The 14,532-nt window shown below is 40.0% G+C and overlaps 1 protein-coding gene across 1 annotated transcript; it reads right to left on the bottom strand.

The window, feature by feature from the left end:
* Positions 1 to 2,620: 2,620 nt before the first annotated feature.
* On the bottom strand, positions 2,621 to 8,961 carry wdr45.S (WD repeat domain 45 S homeolog). Its single transcript, NM_001093542.1, has 10 exons — positions 8,703 to 8,961; positions 7,253 to 7,327; positions 7,079 to 7,183; positions 6,898 to 6,994; positions 5,661 to 5,755; positions 5,481 to 5,560; positions 5,198 to 5,406; positions 4,981 to 5,082; positions 4,034 to 4,179; positions 2,621 to 2,950 (listed from the first exon to the last, which is right to left on the bottom strand). The coding sequence occupies exons 1-10, from the start codon at positions 8,749 to 8,751 to the stop codon at positions 2,841 to 2,843; spliced, it is 1,068 nt and encodes a 355-aa protein (NP_001087011.1). The 5' UTR covers positions 8,752 to 8,961; the 3' UTR covers positions 2,621 to 2,840.
* Positions 8,962 to 14,532: the final 5,571 nt, after the last annotated feature.

The raw sequence follows: 14,532 nt of genomic DNA, 5'->3' as shown, positions 1-14,532 counted from the left end.
CAGCCATTCAGAGGTGGATTTGCTGGTGTGTTTTGGGTCATTGTCCTGCTGCAGCACCCAAGATCGCTTCAGCTTGAGTTGACGAACAGATGGCCAGACATTCTCCTTCAGGATTTTTTGGTAGACAGTAGAATTCATGGTTCCATCTATCACAGCAAGTCTTCCAGGTCCTGAAGCAGCAAAACAACCCCAGACCATCACACTACCACCACCATATTTTACTGTTGGTATGATGTTCTTTTTCTGAAATGCTGTGTTACTTTTACGCCAGATGTAACGGGACGCCCTCCTTCCAAAAAGTTCAACTTTTGTCTCGTCGGTCCACAAGGTATTTTCCCAAAAGTCTTGGCAATCATTGAGATGTTTTTTAGCAAAATTGAGACGAGCCTTGATGTTCTTTTTGCTTAAAAGTGGTTTGCCCATACAAAGCGTGGGTGGCATCGCTTAAAGTTTGCGATCTAGCACTACCCCTCCTGTCGCCTTATCTACCCCTATGGGGAAATTCCTTTCTCCCACATCTGCAACATATAGCAGAGTACAAAATATGGCCACAATGGGGCCTACGTACACTAGGGGACTTGGTTAAGGATGGAATGATATGCCCCAGGACCGAAATTAAACATGTCCAAACCCAGGAATCTCTCCCCTGGTTCTCCTATTTCCAGCTTAGACAGGCAACCAATGCTCAATTTCAAGGGAACGCTATGAACCTTACAACATCCAAGATAGAATCAGCCCTGAGAGCCCCTACCACCAAGAAACTTGTTACCAGGCTGTACTCGCTTCTCCTAGCTTCTATTAAGCCTCCATTTAACGCAGCGGGTGCAGCCTGGAGCAGAGACATCCCAGGGTTGGAGGATGGGGACTGGGAGGAGGCAACTGATAGGGCCTATGACTATCTCGTCTCGACCAGAGATAGATTGATTCAGTTCAAGATCCTACATAGACTCCACTTAACTCCAAATAGGCTGTTTCGTATGAACAGACTCGACTCACCACAGTGTCCTAAGTGTAGGGCCTCAGAGGCGTCTTACCTACACCTCATCTGGTCATGCCCCCGAATCCAAGCCTTCTGGTCTCAGGTTCTCAACTATATTCAGGATAAAACGTCACTACCCAACCTGATAACCCCTCAGGTGTGTATTCTTGGTGTAGTAGATGAGGTAACCCCAAGGGCGGCCATGAGAATTCTTTTTCGTACATTACTGTTCTATGCCAGGAAATGTATTCTCCTGAATTGGATGTCCCCCCAACCACCCACATTTAATGGCTGGTTGAACTTGCTAAAAACAACACTCCCCCTAATACAACTCACTTATACTGCAAGAGGATGCCCTCAGAAATATGATCTAGTGTGGCGGGACTGGCTGGAGGCCACTGAGGAGCCTTAATGTTAGAGATGGCAAGATGTCAATGGCATTTATATCTATATCACCTACTTAAGTGCCCTAGGGGCAATAGATCCAGAATTATACCCGAATTAAAGTATATACAAATGTACAGGATTCAAATATTTCAAATGCTGATATACTGTGTGATATGTTTACAATAAGATGGAACCATGCATAATACAATATTTGTTTGTTTGTTTACTGTTTGAAAATGCAAAATAAAAACCTTTAAAAAAAAAAAAAGTGGTTTGCGCCTTGGAAATCTGCCATGCAGGCCGTTTTTGCCCAGTCTCTTTCTTATGGTGGAGTCGTGAATACTGACCTTAATTGAGGCAAGTGAGGCCTGCAGTTCTTTAGATGTTGTCCTGGGGTCTCTTGTGGCCTCTCGGATGAGTTGTCTCTGCGCTCTTGGGGTAATTTTGGTCGGCCGGACACTCCTGAGAAGGTTCACCACTGTTCCATGTTTTTGCCATTTGTGGATAATGGCTCTCACTGTGGTTCGCTGGAGTCCCAAAGCTTTAGAAATGGCTTTATAACCTTTGAAATTGAACTCAGGTGTGATAAACCACAGTTAAGTTATTTTTTAACAAGGGGGGCAATCACTTTTTCACACAGGCCCATGTAGATTTGGAGTTTTTTTTCTACCTTAATAACGTAAACCTTCATTTAAAAACTGCATTTTGTGTTCAATTATGTTATCTTTGACTAATAGTTAACGGTTTTTGATGAGCAGAAACATTTAAGTGTGACAAACATGCAAAAGAATAAGAAATCAGGAAGGGGGCAAATAGTTTTTCACACCACTGTATATAAATATTGCCTTTTTGTTGTTTGTCTATAGTTCTGTATGTATATATACCTGTATTTCATATTTTCATCTGATTTTCTCTACTATATGTATATGGGGGTTGGATTTATACTGTATATTAGCAGGTATTCTGCTCCTTGCCTTTTGATTCTACATTTAAACTTATCCTCGTGGTTGCCAGTGACGGAGCACCAGTGTGAATCAAGGCTACTTAATAACGCCTGGCTTTTTGTGTGTTCCCTGAGAGTGATTCCATATTGTATTAACGCAATTTTTGGCCCCTTATTACACTTGCGTCCGGGCATAGATAACTATATTAATTTGAATACTTTTACAATATAGTTCGGGCATAAGGCAAGTACATACAGTAAATATGTGCAAATGTGTGCGGATGGAACAATATCAAGCAAGTCAATTAACATTTATAGGCAAGGCCTCTGTAATATTTAATAAATGTAAAGCTTAAGGCAAACACATATTCTAATAAAACATACTATTTATATATAGATATATATACACTAATGCAGAGAGCAACAAATCCAGTTACACTGCATCCTACAGATAATGTCCTGTACAAGTGTAGGTAGGTTCTTTGATATTGTCCACGTGAATATCAGAAGGGAAGTGAGGACTCTTAAGGGTTAGAAGATATCATCATCACAAATATCCAGATATACATCAAAGGCCTCACGGTTACAGTTTCCTTCTGGTGTAAAGACATATTTGTGAAATGTTCCATCCACACAGACCGCTGGAGATAAAAAAAAAACATTGTTACTTATCTCATCTATGAATAATATGACTCATGGAAATATGGTCAGTGTCCTAGTTTGCCTTTTCCTTATTGTCCCAAATTTCATAAATAGAATGTATTGTTTATGAAGAGCCCTGTAACTGCCACTTTATTTACGAAGTGCTCTTTGATGATAGCATGCAGGGTAGGTCTGGCGTTTGGGTATGTATGGGAATCGTCTAATTAATCAGACATTGATCATCTAACCCAAGAATACCGGGATGTGGACATGATGAGAAAACACCAAAGCACAACCAAAATCAGCCGGAGTACACATGTCAAGACAATTTTGACACTGTGCAGTATTTGCTTTCACGTAATTCTGCTTGGGAGAATTAAAGCGAAACATCACTCTCTATTTTGGATTTGGCCGAGCCCCAGAATCCTTTGAGAAAGATTCAGTCGAATACCGAACCGAATCCTAATTTGAAGGAGCAAATTAGGGATGGGAAGGGGTATACATTTTGTTTTGTGACAAAAAGTCTTGCGCTTTCCATCCCACCCCCAATTTGCATATGCAAATTAGCATTTGGATTCAGTTCGGCCGGCCAGAAGATTTCGGACGAATCCGAATCCTGATGAAAAAGGCCGAATCCCGAACAGAATCCTGGATTCGGTGCACCCTACTCAATATTTTCAAATCATTAAAGAAAATGTCATTCTAAGCAATTTTACAATATGTTGCATTCATACAGGGAGGGCAATTGGGCTCTTATTCAATATATATGGGGTCTGATTTGAATATGGACTATAAAGGTACTGTTATCTTTAAAAATGTCACCATTATTTGACCTTCCCCCTCTAGTTTATGTTGTCTGTTAAAAATAATTGGTAGACGTATCATATCCTCGCGCAGAAGTACAACAAGGTGTGCTTAACCAATCATAGCTGTGCAGCTCCCTATCAAGTCCACCTAGCTTATGATTGATTGTAATCATACATTGCAAAGTGCAATCTGCCTATTCTTAAGCGCACATTCTTCCTGTTTTTAGAAATGCATAATGAAAAAAACACATTGGAAGACAGATACCCCAGACTTACCTATGACTGAGTTGACATTTTTGGAGGTGTTCTTGCCAAAAGCACAGATACAAGCAGATTCTGCAGGCACAGTAAAGCTGGCTAAACTCCACTGTGAATCAACATACTGACCGATCATAGGGCCCACTTTCCCTACCCGTGCCAATCTGGTGACAAAAAAAAAAGTATATTAATGCTTGCATATACAATACAATTATAATCAGTATTAACAGAGTATAAAAAAACACTGTCCAATATTTAAACACCCCCTATGCTTTAAATTCTCTGTCACTGTTAATAAGATTACCGTCTGCTAGTCCTACTACCAACTGTGCTTTCCCAATGACAAGGGACAAAATCATGCAAAACTAAAGATTGATATATGTCTAATACAATGTGTAATATGTAGTTAAGGGGTATGTGGTATTTTATTATGGGAAAAAACCTTAACGTGTCTTGACATACCTGAAGCAATTTTGCTGGGATGTATATAAAGAAATCCTTCATATATGCATTACAGAAATTACATTTGCCTTAGTCTACCATTTTAACTGTCAAGATATTTATATTTTTATCATCCTTTATTTATATAGCACAACTAGTATGCAAAGCTTTACAGAAATTGAACATCATTCACACCTGCCCCTGCCCTAGTGAATCATAAAATCTAAAGGACTAATTTATGAATGCAAAACAACAAAAAAAAAACGCAAACTGCAATGAGGGTCAATTTCTGACTTGTGGGAGAACACTGCAATACACGGAGTTATCCCACACAGACTTAAGGAGAACATACAAACTTCTTGTGGACAGGGCTCTTGTTGAAATGGCATGCAGAACCCCAGCACTGCAAAGTGGCAGTATTAATTGATATTACAACATCTACAATTCTGACATTCACCTCTATCTGTTTTAGACATACTGACCTCAGATGCTATTTCATATATAAGGTAAGACACATTACATACGCTGAGCGGCGGTTGAGCTTTGTGTCCTTTAGAGCAAATATATGCACGGTGCCTTTATCGCTGGAACTGCACAGAAAGGAGCTGTCATGGCTGAAATTTATACTGAAAGATAAAAGGAGTGAGCTACATCAAAAACATCACTCAGAAGTGAAATCAGTACCCTGGTTCTAATGTTTTATACACTTATTGTAACTATAAATATGGGTTGTGGACTCACCAGTACAGTGTGGCAGGGTCTGTTCCTCGACGGAGCTCCACAAGCTGTTCCCGTGTCTGGGTGTCAAAGAGACGGATTAATGTTCCTTTGCGTGAGGCAGAAGCTACCAGAGTTCCCTGCTGATTGATTGCCAGGCATCCTAGTTCACTCTGATGAGCATTAATTGTGAATGGTGCTGATGAACTGCCAGGCTTTGCATTGCACAGATCCTGAAAAAACAGATCATGTATTCAGTTATACCACACATGTTCACAGCTGATGTTAGCCTTATATTGACACTTACCACAAGTTGAAGGCTGCCACACTTATGCCCTGGGAAAATTAACAGTTGCTTCTCCAGACTAGGACACAGGTCACAAAGACCTGGAAGATACATTATATAGCAGCATATATAAATATAGCAGAAGTGAAAGAAAGATTTGAACAATTTGTCCACTAATTAAGAGTGTATGAAAAAATTTACCTTTAGGGTTGTCCCGTGTGTCAAATTCAAAGAGTTTAGTTGGATTGTCAGGGAAAGAATAGACATAAATCCGATTCTTCAAGGCTATGACAATCCTGCATTATTATAGGGAGTTAGAACTTTCAGGTTGCAATATTGCATATGCAATAAAATAGAACATACAAAGATGGAATGGTAGACTATACCAAATTTGAACTAAGCAGCAGCTGTTGCTGAAAGCATTTTTAGAGTTGAATTATTCCTGTGTACTCTATTGCAGGCAACTATGTTCACAAACAGCCTAAAAAGATGAGACATGCAGCTGGAGCACAAATACCTTATACTTAACAGTAGATGCACATTTCAGCTCACATACTTTGTTATAAGCCTGTGCACCTTTAACTTTCAGTATGATGTATCCTGCGATAATTTGCAGTTGGGCTTCATTTTTACGTTTTTTAAATTATATTGCCTTTTGTTCAGTATCTCTCCAGTTGGTAATTTTTGTAAATATATAGTTGTCCAATATACCATAACAATCAATCAGGGGTTTGAACTAGAGACTGAAAGATGAATAGGAGAATGCCTAAATATAAGCTTAGAAAATTAACAATAACTATTAAAAAAATTAAGACCAACTTAAAATAGGCCATTCTGTGACTTACGTGTGGTTAACTTGAACTGAACTACCCCTCTGAAGCAGAAAGAAAGGTAAAATCACTGGGGAGTTGCCCCCATTTATTTGGTTACCAGTTACCCCAGGTACTCTTCTCTTCCGGTCCTCCAAACATTTCTCGAATGAATGCGCAGTACAGAACTTTTCTCCAAAATTCTATGCTGTGCATACATATGAAAATGGTGGCATGACGCTTAGTTAACAGTGCCACAGTCTGGTGCGGTTTATATAGAAGAGAAGCACTAGCCTGAGGTAACAGATAAAGGACAAGAATCACTGGTAGGTGCTTAACTGCTTGGACCCCTCCATCAAGGCTTTAATTATAGAAGCTGTATAAATACTGCAAACCTATTCAATGTGTGGGGCACATAAGGGGCAGCTGAGAGGCAGTTTATATAAAAATAACATTGTGGCTCTTCAAACTAACATGTTGGTATTGATTTTAAAAGGAATGTGTATCACTTTAAAAAGAAAAAAATATATATTACTAAAAATAGCCCCTAACATCATAATTGTAAGTTTGCAGCCTTCCTGTTTGAGGAATAGTAATTTTACATGATGTGAAACCAAAAAGAGACTCACTTGTCTGATCTAAGGCGCACACTCAGCACAGGTTTAGTGAAGGTAAATTCAAGGACCAACTTATCTTTCCCATCACGAGAATCATCCCAAATCAATACTGAACAGAAAGAACACAAATGGGAAATGGAGAACATGTTTCATACCATATCATAAAATATGAAAAAAAAAACAACTGCAATACCTGATATATCTGAGAATTTGGGATTACTTCCACCTCCTACTAGCGCCAGCAGATTGCATCTGTGCAGCATTTCTACCTGCCCCACACTGCCCACCTGCTCCTGATCTAAAATATAAAAAGTAAGATAATACAGAGTATTTGTGTATACCTCTTGCTGTTCTTGCTTTCACTCACCAAGGTGTCCTTTCTCCATCAGGGGTTCAATGTTAAAGATCCGCACACCTGTCTCCATAGCACAGCAGAAGCAGCCTACGAACAAGAGCTACAATAGTCATGTGTTTCTCATTTAACAACCAGCATCTCAACAAAAGTATCAGTGACCAGGGCTGAGAAATATTAGGAAAAAAAATCTGAATAGATCTCTTTAGAAATGTTTTATCTCCTCTTATGAAAATAGTGAGTTCTTCTAGATGAACAAGAGACGTTTATTATTTAAGAATAGGTCGTCTATTATTTGTTATATTAGCACAGCATTTGGGGCTCAGCAACTAAGAAGATGCAATAATTATGGCCTAACAATCACCAATTAATACACAATAAAAGTAAACTATGAGGCTGAGGTCTTGGAAACATGTATATACTGTCCAAACCAGTCCCAGAGAAAGCATGGCAGTAGCTGATTCATTAAGATACCATTGAGGTGCCATAACAGATAACATGCACTTTGTCCAGGGCCCCACTTGGTTAAAACAAGTGTTCATTCTTAAATTATTACCCTATTTTAGCTTAATGCTGGACTTCCAAAAGTATATAGGAGAATTAAAAAAAGCATTCTAATCAAATCTCCCTCTTACAAGTTTTCAGGCTGGTCCCTGCAAAGGCTGTAGGAACCCCTAAGGGAGGCCAGCTGCACAGTTAGGGTACCAATATTGAGCTCTGTGAAAAAAGGAATCTGAAGGCAGAGGGCAATCAGCAGTAGCAGATACAACGGCAACAGTTTATAGCACTTAAAGATGGAATACAAATCTGGCCATAATATACATTAAAAAAAGCACATATTGCTAGAGGATCTAGTTCACTTACAGTGTTTATAGGTTCATCGATTTCAATTAATCGGTAATGACTATTTGCTTAATTATACTTGGCATGGCCCTTGACATTATGCCCTATTTAGCCTACTTGTGGTATACGGTCAATATCAAATGCTGGAAACAATGTAAAAACGAACTCTTGCCCCAATCTCTATTTCAGATTAGAATTCATAGCAGGCTAAATGAAAAGAACATTATCAGAAGCAAAGTTTTGGGAACCAGTAAGGGGTGGATTAGTGAAGTCAATAATCTTTAGCTAAATTGTAACTTCTAGGGTTGCCACTTGGGCAGTAAAAATAATACTTGATGGCAATGTCATTAATAGGGAAGAAATATAAAAATACAGGAAGGACAGGACAATGTGTTATTACATGACTTGTATTTTGCCTCACTCGCTCTATAACAGATAGGCTCATTGATCACAGCTGCGCAGTAACCCATGGCAACCGCTTTCAGTCATCGCTGGTCTACCTGCACCTGGCTAACCTGAGCTGATGAATGATTGTTTGCTATAGGTTACTGCCCAACGTTGGTTAACAATTAAATGCACGTTTGATGAAGTATATGCGCAAGAGCCCACCCCCTCAACTCACTCTGATCCTGGTTAAACCGCAGCCCATTCACACCACGTTGCTGAGACATCATGTCAAGTTCTAAGAGGCAGCAGCAAAGAACAAGAACCTATGGCATCCGTAACGACGTCACTATGGAACAGCGCAGCCCGTGAATAGGTTTAACGCAGCACAGTCTTACTACGTAGCATCTGCTTAGCGCTAGAAGTCTCGGTACACCGGGGCAGGTTTTATTATTTTCGCGAGCACTTCCCTTGTTTACATGACACGGACTTGTTGGTAGGTAGCTTTTCTATTGGTGGAAACGACCCACTGACGTAGTAATCTAGCGCCACGTGACGAAACAAGGAAGTGGCGCAGCCGCATTTAGTTCTAAACGTAGCTTCGTACTGTACTACGGATGTCGTTGTTGTCCAGGGTTGCCAGGTTGGCGTTTCTATCCAAATTGGGCTACTAATTTAAAAATGTGAAAGTAGTAACTAGTTAATGTATGGATTTGAGTTACTTTTTGTGCCTTTGGCTAGTTTGAACTTTGCCCTGGTTTTCTTGCCCTAATGTGCTGAGCCTGCTTCTCCCAATGCATGCTGGGAAATGTAGGTTTAGTTTAACAATTTCCTGTGGCCAAGTTTGATGTAAGACTACAATACCCAGCATGCAATGGGACTGATCTGTTTAGTGGCGAGGCGTAACAATATTTGGGTTCTGCATCCCCGTCTCCCTTACCTCTTAAACATTCTCCAGGGACTTTTCTCAATATCAGACAGTTTTCTGGCAAAAATCTGCTGGTCACCAAAATGTCTAGAGGTTGACCTGTTTTACAAATGTTTATTGAAATTGTATAGTATTCGGGCCTCAATACCTCCTACCAAAATAACTTCCTCTTCAGAAAAGGCGATGATCCATTGTGTGTCGCTCAATTTCTCTTTCCTGCCTTCCATATAGGAGATAGCCAGGGAGGAGAAATCGAGCGTTGCACAATTGATCGTCGCCTTTTCTGAAGAGAAGCGCAAGCGGAGTTTCTGTAAGTTATTTCTTAATAAAGGCAGTGTGATTTTAAAGTTTCATTAGTCTTGGTGGGTTTTTTTTCGTGGTATACTAACACATTTTTAAAAAAAATGTTTTAGGGGTTCAAGGGGAACTCCATCTTCCAAACCAACATTTGATAAAGAGGCCCACATAACACAGAAACCCCTAATATACCCACAATTTTTCCTGGGCTCCTGAAAAATGTGAAATGGGGGTTCTGCTGCATCTATAGAGGAAACAGACCCTGCAACTACTGGGGGCCCAGTGGGACTGATAACTGAAATATATAATCATGGAAAATGTGGTTTTCCCAAAGTTTAGAGGCTCAACGATGTTGCTGTGGGCCCAGTAACTAGTATTTTTCTGCTGAAATGTTCATGTAGGAAATACTCCTATAATAAACTAAAAAATCCCAATATAAATAGTTGATGTTACTCTATAGTAAGTATTTCATATAAATAATTTATTAATGTGTTAATATGTCAGTAGATTGAGGGTCAGTGGAATTTGCAACAAGTTTAACCCTACGTTACTTCTGCCTGCTGCTGTCTCTCTGCTCTGTTATTGCTTCATGCCCAAAATAATAAAACCTGCTCAGGGCATGTGCTAAGTATAGGGATCCTGGATCCCTGTGCTGCTGTGTGCTGAAACCCTGAATGCTGTTGTCACATGCAGTAAAAGAGTGTAGGTCAAAACAACGGTACCTGTCACTGATGCTAACGTTACTAAATGAGTAGCACCACGTGTGATGCACACAAAGCAGTGACAGGCAGACCGACGTTTGAAACCCCTTAGTATTTTAAATGGGAGGCTAGTCTGTAACTGTTCTGTGTGCTTCACACATGGCGCTTATTGAGCAGTATTTGAAGTGGTTACAGGTGGACAGAGTTTGTTTTCTACCAGAGGGCAGCTGTGGTCGCATCAACCATATGTTGTAAGCCTTGGAACATGGGGCTGCTGTAGAGGCCTGCATTGGGTTGTGAGGTACACATGGAATACCCTCAAAGCAGTCCGGTTTTGGGCAGAAAGTCCCCAATTCTCTTACTATGTGGGCAATCTATGGGGAAATGTCACTTCCAGGTTATCAGGTCTGAAAGTAAGTTAACCCATTGCAGGTCAGGTTGGGTAGCGTGTCTAGGTAGGGGGGCAGAGAGGGGTGGTGGGTACAGGACTCTAGGCTGTGGAAATGGGCACATACTCCCCATTTTGCATGGTTCACTTGGAGATATCATTTATGCCTACAGTCCGTTGATATGCTTTGGAATCTGACAATCTGCCAATACTTGTGTGAGTGTAGTTCATAAGGCAGTCTATTGAAAAACAGAGTAGAGCATGTCTGCTCCCAGGGCCAGATGGCATATTCTTACTGAATGCCCATACTGATCATAAGGTGCTCCAGTGCTGAAAAAGGATTACAGTGGCTCTTTAGCTTAACCATACTTAAATTCTTCTTACTTACTTCCATTTTACACGTCCATGTCAGAATACTTATTTAATATGAACTGCACCTGCTTTGGGTATATATGTTAGTTTTAGTTCAGCAAATGCAACATACAAGCAGCCAAAATTCCTCCTATCAATCTGTATAGCGAGGTGCTAACCCAAAATATAATTTACAAGCTTTTTAAAGGCAAAGAATTTTCGACGGTCCCCTCCAAATTTCTTAGGGAATGGGACCTTCGGTTCTACTGTGGAGGTTTGAGGAGGCGTTGGTAGCAGTCTGTCTCCTGGAGCTGGAGTTCCCCGAGTTGCTGTGGTGGCAGGAGAAGCAGTTGCTCCTTCGGCATCCCTGTCTGTCCCAATGTATTGTCACATTCAGTATCCTGTCAGTTCCACACGCAGGAGGGATAACATCCCGTTCTGCTTGCTGGTAGGGCCCTCTACCTAGATGACCAATGAATTAATATTTGGGGTCCCCTTGGGGAAAAGGTCCCATTGTATTGGTTTATTCCAGCCTGTATCTGCTCATATAATATCTCCTGCACTGATTATTTTGTATACATCAAAATACATCCTTTGCAGTAGGGTCAATTTTATTAGGAGCCATTTTGTCTGCCTGTAGGTTTCTGGAGTGTGAGGAAAAAACCATGCAACACAGGGGAAACATAAAAACTCATTGCTAAATTCAAACTCAGGACTTCGGTTCTGCAGGGCACTAGTGCTAATCTTTCCTCCATTATGCTGCATAGTAGACTAAAAACCATAGCAGTTTTTTTCCCTTTTTGATTTAAGATTAATTTAATTATGTAATCCATGCCTTTAACTGAACAGCAGGGGGCAGTCACAAGTCATAAATCCTTGTTCTGGTAGGGCGTATTGTACAACTGTCATCGAACAGTGTGAGATACCTGTATTAGACACTTATTAAGTATTGTTTTTGATTAAATTTCTCTCCAGAATAGTGTCTGTCAAGTGATTTTCTTAGTTAGGCATAACATACATCTTGGCTATTTTAAATTAACCTGGTGATATAGCAATAGGATTACCTATGACCAGGAAGCAGACTCTAGGGGGCAGACTAATCAAAATATTAGAGCTCACTACAGAAAAACTCACCCACTTTATATTCATTCCTATGGGATTTTTAGAATCGTATTTCTCAATGGGTGAAAGTTTGCGTTCATCACTTGATAAATAAACTTCATTTAAATGATTATTGTATTCCAACCCTGAGCTGCTCCTGCCATGAGTCAAGGTGAGAATCCTGTTTCAGGAGTTAGTGAGCGGCTAGTTACCAGGGGTGGTAAAAAGCTGCCTCTTGTAACTTTAGAATTATTCATGTGTTCCTTGACCCTGCACACCACTGATTTGTTTTTCCATATTCCATCCAATGGAAGGGGCTACCTATTCCCTTTTTTTTTTGTACTCTTGTAACTTTAAGAGATGAATTTCCAGTTTTAAAACTGGAAATTCGGCTCCGCCATTGCAGAAAGTGCTCATTGCACTAGCGATGTGCAACCCTTTGACCCACTCCGACACTAACGTTTTAAGAGTGGAATGGAGGGGGGGTCAGCATTGGGCCCGTTGCCTCAGGTGGCAGCAGCCCCAGAATCGCACCTGACTCTTCTACTTTCAAAGCACACAGTTTTGGTTACTTTACTCTGACAACTTAGATTTCTATCTGTCACATCATAGCTTTCCCTTTTATCATTGTACACATTGTAGAGAGCATGTGTTGTCATTCACATTACCTACAATTTTATGAAGAATTCTGGCACAGCTGCTGATTGGGCCCATTTGGCTGCACATCCTAAATTCTTATAATGTGGTCCATGTTGTAAAAATGTTGCATCGACACACTATATATGCAGCATTTTGTATCACAATAGAGTTAACATGATGGAGGAATCAAGTTATGCTAGACCACTGACAGCTAAGGCACTGAATTAATATGTAAGGTCCTCAGACTAAAGTTATGGGCGTTCCAAGCAGCAGGTACTGACGGATCAATAATCAGGGAATCTTTAAAGATGGCAGTGCTGAACTACCAGTGGTGAGGGGGGTGAGACTGCACTAGGGCCTGCACCCTCTCAGGGCCCACCAGCAGTTTTCACACACAAATCCGCCATGATTTCTGCTTCTGGAGGGGTTGGGGGGCCCACCTGCTTGGCCACCAGGTCATGCACCTGTTAGTAACATTATTGGGCAAGGCCAAACATATACTGTAAGTCAAGACTAGGAACAATACTCAATGGCAGGAAAAAATAATATTTAGATCTGAGCACTATGACCCATGGGCAAAAATAACCTGTATGTGTGCACCACAGATAATTATAGAGTAGCACTGAGCATGGGAAACAGATACAAAGGTATATATGTGGATATTAGCAACAAGGAGACTTATGATACCTGCTGGACATTGATTTATGCAAGGGGCAGTGACATTACCAAAGGCAAACCATGAGCACAGAGTTCTGTGATAAAACAAATATAAAGATGACAATTATGCATTGTTATGACCCCATAATTATCAATAATCACTTCTGTGATTTTTTTCTGTATACACATTTATATTTTATGATTCTGAATGTCAGCATAATGTCGGAACATTCATATTTCATGTCATTGTTATTAATAGTGAAGAAAGACAAAGAGGTAAGCTAGAATATTTTTCCACAAATGGTAGCAATCCTTGGTATATAGTTCCCATCATTTATTACATCATTAGGAAAGTAATCTAAAAATGTAACAATATTTGTTCCTTCATGTAACAAAATACTGCTTGTAATAGTGAGATTTCATATGTATGGAAAGAAGCCCTTGAAATAGCCATGTATAAAACTGTGACAAATTGTAGACAGATTTCTGTTTTATCTGCCCAGACTAACGTATGAAAGTAAAATGTGTCGGTCAAGTTCATGGAAATGCAGACAAAAGTGGTATGTGCCCAGCACCCTCCAACAGTGCACCCTAGACACGCACCTCTCCTACCCCCTAGTTGCTGCCTGATTTACATCTGAATTCTTGTATTCGCTTTGCAGAAAAGGAGCAATGAGGATTGGTTTTAATAGTAAAGAGTAAATAAGTAAATAGTAAAGAGTAAATTCTTGATGGCAAAAAGAAAGCAATAATGATATTAATAAAATGCCTAAGGAACAATTTTTTCCAAGGTGCCAAAATAAGGAGGAGCATGATATGGTTTATAAAATAGTCTTATCTGTGCCTAGAAATATGCAATAAAGCATAATAATGTCAAAATGTATTTAAGTTGTATGTACTGCTGACTTTCTAGTTTTGTTTGCTATTGCTAAAGGTACTGGCACTGGTGCAATTTACATTGTATCAGCCCCAATTTTTTAATTCCGTTATCTGGAAACCCATTATC

Source organism: Xenopus laevis, chromosome 2S, assembly GCF_017654675.1.
Source record: "Xenopus laevis strain J_2021 chromosome 2S, Xenopus_laevis_v10.1, whole genome shotgun sequence".
NCBI lineage: Eukaryota > Metazoa > Chordata > Amphibia > Anura > Pipidae > Xenopus > Xenopus laevis.
This window is presented reverse-complemented; position numbering and strand designations above follow the sequence as displayed.